This window comes from Megalops cyprinoides, chromosome 12 (assembly GCF_013368585.1).
Source record: "Megalops cyprinoides isolate fMegCyp1 chromosome 12, fMegCyp1.pri, whole genome shotgun sequence".
Classification (NCBI taxonomy): Eukaryota; Metazoa; Chordata; class Actinopteri; order Elopiformes; family Megalopidae; genus Megalops; species Megalops cyprinoides.
Genome location: NC_050594.1, coordinates 3784960 through 3792075, shown reverse-complemented (window position 1 = coordinate 3792075; position 7116 = coordinate 3784960). Strand labels below are relative to the sequence as shown.

At 46.5% G+C, this 7116-nt stretch overlaps 1 protein-coding gene across 1 annotated transcript; it reads right to left on the bottom strand.

The window, feature by feature from the left end:
- Window positions 1-2151: 2151 nt before the first annotated feature.
- On the bottom strand, window positions 2152-6314 carry LOC118787400 (zinc transporter 2-like). The gene is made up of 7 exons (XM_036542950.1): window positions 6167-6314; window positions 5440-5586; window positions 4677-4830; window positions 4066-4312; window positions 3320-3425; window positions 2719-2853; window positions 2152-2297 (listed from the first exon to the last, which is right to left on the bottom strand). Exons 1-7 carry the CDS (start codon window positions 6306-6308, stop codon window positions 2152-2154), a joined length of 1077 nt encoding a protein of 358 aa, XP_036398843.1. The 5' UTR covers window positions 6309-6314.
- Between the last annotated feature and the right edge of the window lie 802 nt (window positions 6315-7116).

Below are 7116 nucleotides of genomic sequence, written 5' to 3'. Positions count from 1 at the left end.
TTCTGTTTTAAGGCCTTTGCACGCACAAAAGTGGCGACAATCAGAACTCGCGTGCGTCGCCGTTTGAAAAGAAACGCTCGACGATATTTCCCAGGACGCACTGGAAGAAGCGGGTCCCAGCCTATGCAAAAAGGTCATCGCAGCAGGGAGAAATGGAGGACGCAGCCATCCTCGATAAACCAGTCTGCAGCCGGAGTCTAGCGGGAGGAGGACTGCTCTGTCGCCCGGCAGGAATCACTGACCGCAGCCCGGTAGCGCGCATTCAGTGACCCTCGAGTCGACACACAGGGGGCGGAGTCACCGACACTCGCTCTTCAGCGGCTGTTCAGTTTGTTTTCTCACCTCTATAAGAGAAAAATCCAATGATTTTTGACCGTTGCCTCGGGCATCCAATCCGGTGTCAGCTGGTTTCACCACAGGTTCGGCGTAGATGCAGCACTGTCAGGTGAGGGCTGGCAGTGGGCTGACTTTATGCACAATGCCTGCCCTTCTCTGTAATGTTCTTCCTGTTATATTAGATATGCTTGGCAAGCTGTTCTGCTGCTTTCCTAGCCCTGTCTGTGGGCTTTGCCAAACAGAGCTACATCAGTCTGGTGTCGTATCATGTGATCAGGAGTGTCGGTTACAGGTTATCTTATGGTCATGTTTGTTCGTTCTTGTAACACACTTATTCCAAGAATTAAAATCAGTTTTTTTTTTTGTTTTCTTTCTTTTTGTTTTGGTCATTGATGACTAACGGGAAGGCCTGGCTTTCTTTGTAAGGAACTGCACTATTATGAAGATTGATTGTGGTGTTTTCTCACTCTTTTTGTGGGGATGCAAATTGAAACACGCCATCCCCCTGAGAGGCCAGGAATTCAGAAGAAAACAGATCATGCTAATTAATAAAAGTGTTGGACGTTGTTGGATTTCCAAGTTTTGTATCTACTAACAGAGAGTTATGACAATAAAACCAGCATAATTATTTACTTTGGAGACTGTGGCCATGATTGAATTAGGTCAGCCATGCCGTGTGTATGTCTGCAAAATGAGCTTGATTGTTAGTACTGTTGTCAGTAAATCATGCATTTCTCTTATCTGATGAGGTCACCTCTCATTTACCTCTTTATCTCTTCAGTATTGGCTGTGTGTGCTAGCACCTTCAAGCAGAAGGAGACCCACCCTTGATTGCGTCACCAGAGATAGTTTATCATTTGTGAGATCCCACAACAACTGCTCTTTCCTGTGTCAGCCAAAGAGTTACAGACGCTACTTAAACAGAATTCAGGAAGGGGGTCCACAGGCAAATGTTGAGCAGTATGGTACTTCATTTTGTCTTGTTTGTGTTTCTCCTCTGGGTACAGCATGGATTTCAGGGGTACCAGAGAATTACTTCATAGACAGATCTTGGAAAGAGAAAGAGAGACTGAGGATCATCAAAACCTCAAGAGAAAAAGGAAACCAACACAGCTGCTACTACTTTTACTGCACAAGCTGTCCTTGTACAGTATCTGTCCCTTATCATAAATGCAAAAAACAATATTTATTGAATAAGGAGCTTTCCCACAAGATTGCAGGTGAGGTACAGTAAGCGCAGATATCAAGCACACAGTTAACGCTTTGTGTTGCGGGGAAAATGAAGCCATTACATATTTAAAAATAAACACAAAATGGCATAAACATTTTTTTATTTTTCCATTGAATATATATCTCTGGAAAAAAATACCGTTGCGCAAGAAGCAATTATGATATGTCTACATACTTGAAATATTACAGTGCTATATACTGTCAGTATCTTGGGCACGCTGACAAGCAAACTGCCCCCCTGGATGGTGAGTGGTGTGTATGTTTTGCGTGTCTTTTTTGTCTGTTTGAATGTTTGAGTTCTGCATTGTTTCAGTCTGATACAGACCTCTGAGATGCCTTAAGACATGTGTGCTCTACAAAGGCAGCATGTATGTGTGCACTGTTTGCAGTCTATTCTACATGAATGTGTGTGTATGTGACCTATACAGGAGGTCTGTGGTGTGTGTGTGTGTGTGTGTGTGTGTGTGTGTGTGTGTGTGTTTTCCACACAGCCATTCTACGGCCACCGCTCATTCTGTGGAGACCTTTCCGCTCCGGTTTAAAAGGCGTACCCCGTTGCTATGGTCTCTGTTGCCATGGCGGCCCTCAGTCAGAGGGGTCCCGGCACTGCACGCAGTGGTCCATGTCCTGAGAGTAGAGCTCCACCTGGAGGGCGGTGCAGTACAACCCAAACGAGTCCTGCAGGAGCTCAGAGGCCTCCTGAAGAGCGCTCTGAGGGTCTGAATTCGGCTCTGAAAAACACACCCACCTGGCGTCCATCAGTATGTGAGTCACACAGTGCAGTGGCTAGACTCAACCTGAAGGTTGTGGGTTTAAATCTTGCTTGGGACACTGCTGCTAGACACTCAAGCAACTTACTCTGCTTACTAAAATACTCAAGTACTTTATCTCAAGAGCTCAGAATCCACAAACTGTAATACTGTGAACTCTGTACATCATCCCAGGTCAAGGAGCTTGCCAAGCAAAATGATAAATGAACAGAAGGCTGGAGTTCTGATACATCAGGTTTCTTTGGTTTTGTTGCATGGCGTTTACTGAGAGTGGAGATGCTGGTGTTTGGACACGGTTGACGTGCTGTGTGCTTGAGCAGGCAGAAGTCTGTATGTGCGGTGATGTACGTGTGAGTGCACTGCAAGTGGGCGGGGCTCTCACCGATGGCGATGTGGGCGGAGAGCAGGGCGTGGCCATGTGTCAGGGCCCACAGGTGCAGGCTGTGCACGCCCCTCACCGCTTTCAGGGCCAGCAGCGCCTCTTTCACGGAGTCGAACTCTACGCCCAGAGGGGCTCCTGCCGAGAGCAAGCAGGAGCATGGCTGTTTCACCATCACCGCAGCTGATGGGTCTCAGACCGCACAGAGAGAGCTCTGAACCCGGCCTAGTGCACCTACAGCTGCTTGTCCAAATACCACAGTCTCCGTCACCGTTTCCTCTCAGTGCTGGTTAACTAAATCTAATTAACAACTTTATATGGAGTGAGTCAAACTATGTCTTACTGAATGGGAAAAGTCTAGAAGTATTTGAAATGTGAACCACAGTGAAAGTGTTTGGCTGGCCATCACAAGCAAGTTGACAGACGCTATATGACTGACTTCTAAATGCTTCGTACATCCAAAAGAGCACTCTCCCTGGCTATCCTTGTGGAAACACTCCTGTAAGTATCTGTTAAACAGTTACTCCTTTCAACATTACTGTGGAATTACCGACGCAGGCATGTCAGAGATGTGCTGGATTTGGGCACTAGATCGTGAGGTTACCTTCCATGAGAATCCTGAGCACATCCCTGAGGACTGAGATGGTTGTTGCCAGGACAAAGCCGGAGAACAGGAAGGTACAGAGTGGATCTGCTATTTTGTACTCAGGCTGTGGGAGACAGCAGCGCAGAGAGCAGTGGTTAGGTCAAAGGTCAAAGCAGGCACGAGGGACCTGAACACATCAGAGAGACTGCCGGACATGTCATAGCCTACTTGTTAGAATAATTACAAGGACGACGCTATGTGGTACCTGAGAATGCTTTACCACGTTCAACTTGTTATGGAAAAAGTCAGTCAGAACAGAGCCAGAAGGGGGATGCTTTTGATCCATAAAGCAAAGAGCCCGATGACCTCAGCGCCACACACCAATCATAAATGCAGTGCAAAAATTACATACACTGCAGGACAGCCCTTAAACACAGCCATAGAGATCAGTGCCTGACAGTTTTAGCTCCACTCAAAAATGCACACTCAGAAGAGTACAGATGTGGGAAGAGGAAACATCTATTGTGACAACACAAAGGCCAGAAATGTGTTTTTACACCCATAGTCAGTTATGTGCAGGATGGTAAGTTTCATTGAAACACTCAAAGCTAATGCCAATGCATTCGACTGTTAAGTAACAGCTGTGTTAATAATTCGTAACTTGAGGGAAAAAGTCATTGTAGGTGATCGTTCATGGTATTAATAAGCATCAAATAAGTACCAGCATGACCTTTTTCAAGTGAAGGTGTGACACTGGTGCTGACCCGGAAGTAGATGATGGTGGCGGCCAGCATCACCCCGACGCTCTGCAGCAGGTCCCCCAACACGTGGACGAAGGCCGCCCTCACGCTGGTGTTGCCATGGCCACCCAGGAGCGCGTGGGAGTGGCCGTGTGGAATCGCACTGCTCTCCCTGCCCTCGTGAAGCTTGTGGTACCCGGAGCTGTGGGCGTGGCCGTGGCCATGGGTGTGGCCATGGGAGGCGGAGGACTGATGGAGAACAAATGCCATTCTGAAAAGAGAAGGAAGTGAGAGAGCCTATACATCAGTCTCACAGCTTCCCGAGGCACAGCCACATTCACTGCTGGTGGCTGATGGTAAACCATAGCAGAGCACCTCGCGTTGGCTATGTTCTGTCAAAGGTTGACAAAGGTTAGAGGAAACTTATAGCCACAACAAATACACAGTGACTCAATGGTGAAGGGTGTGCTGTTCGTGATGTATTTGAAAAAGGTTTCCTGGTTTATTTACTAACCAACTGGTTGGAAAAATGAAGGAAGAATCAATGAAGCTGTACAATGCCAGATGGCCAGGTGAAAATTCTCTCGTATCACAGGCCGAGGCGGAGCTCTGAGACAGAGGGAGCGGCGGCTCACATGAGGTTGACCACCACGGCCCCTCCTGACGTCACCAGCATCACGTGCCCGTCGATCTCATAGTCGCTGTCGATGAGCCTCTGCAGGGCGAGGTACACCAGCACCGCGGTCACCATCCATATGGACGTCACGGAGACGAAGGCACCCAGGACCTCTGCCACAGGGGGGAGGGAGAGCACCACAACATTACATTACATTACATTTCTGTCAATTAGCAGATGCTCTTATCCATAGCAACTTACATGGGCAAAAATTTTATCTATCTATACAGCTAGATATTTACTGAGGCAACTACGAGTTAAGTACCTTACCCAAGGGTACAACAGCAGTGCACCAGCTGAGAATCAAACCAGCAACCTTTCAGTTACGAGCCCTACCTCTAACCACTATGCTAACACTGTAATATTGCATTATTATTAGACATGCTTGTACTAAAATGTGGCGTTTTTATCAATGCACAAAATGTTTTGCAGTAAAAAGTCTCTGTAGCAGTCAAAGTGAACCCATACCACATCCATCATGAAAAATGTAAATGCAAATGTAAAAACGTAAATGTAAAAATGTAAAAACATTTTTGTTACACCATACTAGAAAATCCTGTGATACAGCAAGTAAAGTTGTTTCCATTAAAAAGACTTCATTTATAATAGAGTACCGCAGGTCACATGTATACTCAGAGGGAATGGATGTAAGGAGCAGTAACGTCTCTGTCAGTGTAATCTGCTGGGTTCTGGGTTCTGGGTCAGCAGTGCCAGGTCCAGACCTGAGCGGTGCCATCCGAAGCTCATGGTTTTGGAGGGGGGTCTGGTGGAGATCCACAGGGAGAAGAGGCTGACCAGCATGCTGCCCAAATCAGTCAGGAGGTGGGCTGCATCCGTCATTATAGCCAGACTGTGGGCCAAGTAGCCTCCTGTGGAGACAGGAAAAACACATGCACACATGTACATATACATACAAAGACAAATGAACACACACATCTGCATATACAGTATATACATATACTTATATGTGTATATATATAGACATACACAAACACATTTCATAGGAAAGGTCTTAACATTTTACTCTGAGAATATTTTTGGGAAAGATCCTAACAGTTTACTCTGAAAACAGTAGAAAGTGCCCTTTAATTCTGATGCACCTGGATTTTGTGCTTTACCGATCACCCTCCCTACATTCCCACCTGACCACAGCCTGACGGAGCTCTCACCAGCCACCTCCCTGATCACGAACACCAGGCAGATCATTCCCACCTGACCACGGCCTGATGGAGCTCTCACCAGCCACCTCCCCGATCACGAACACCAGGCAGATCATTCCCACCTGACCACGGCCTGACGGAGCTCTCACCAGCCACCTCCCCGATCACGAACACCAGGCAGATCATTCCCACCTGACCACGGCCTGACGGAGCTCTCACCAGCCACCTCCCCGATCACGAACACCAGGCAGATCATTCCCACCTGACCACAGCCTGACGGAGCTCTCACCAGCCACCTCCCCGATCATAAACACCAGGCAGATGAAGGAGGCCATGCACAGCTTCCTCATGGCCAGCTGCTTCTCTCCCCTCTCTCCGGGCACCACCTGATCGCCATGGCAATGGGCACCAACAGGATGCTTCAGCTCCATGGCGCCAGACGCTGCCCCAGTCCCGGACAGGAAGTGGGGATGCCCAGAACCGGGGCACGCACTGCAGGACAGCCAGAAATGTGTTATTTAAAATGCACCCTGGGAAAAATCCGGGAAAAGTGTTTTGTCAGAGGTACCAAGCAATGAACAATCAATAAACTTTGTAAGTGCCATTAACCAGGCATATGCCTGGTACATGCTGCAGGACACCTTTTTGGGGTTTGTTTTCAAATACTTTGTGACTTTCTGGAAAACAGAAATATTCAATTGTTAACTCCAATTATCCCAAGAAGTTAATTGATCATTGGTGAGAGAGCTATTGATAGTTTTTCAATGAGCAGCCATGGGTGTCCCTTCCGTATGAAACGTATCCAAACCTGAAGATAAAGTGCGAACAGGTGCCATACGGAATGGAATGTCAGCAGATGATTGAATGTGTTCACTCGCACGTGGCCAAGTATGCTGTGCAAAATATATTTTTTTTACACCTTCAGTGTTTTATTAGGTTTTCTTCGCAGCACAAGATTGTTTAGCAAATGTCAGATTTTTAAGTACTGAATAATAAACGAATAACATTACCGTGCACATATGATTGCAAAGGTATGCGGAAACATACTGTAACCTACGTTAAGAAGTTCATTAAAAATGAGTCTCTGGCGGGAAAAAAACGCTATAGATTGCAACTATGATATTAATAGCAATACTAACAATAATAATCAGCATCATCAAAATATTACTTGAATGATAGGCTATATACTTTAATTTTATACGCATTATATGAATGAATAGCATGAAATAGGATATTGAC

Bases quoted from the DNA above. Each gene is read 5' to 3' on its own strand.
- LOC118787400 (XM_036542950.1), bottom strand. From the start codon at position 6,308: ATGGAGCTGAAGCATCCTGTTGGTGCCCATTGCCATGGCGATCAGGTG. The intron at 3,426-4,065 runs GTCAGCACCAGT...TGTCTCCCACAG, and splicing joins CCACCATCATCTACTTCCGG to CCTGAGTACAAAATAGCAGA. The intron at 2,854-3,319 runs GTAACCTCACGA...TGCTCTCGGCAG, and splicing joins GCTCAGGATTCTCATGGAAG to GAGCCCCTCTGGGCGTAGAG.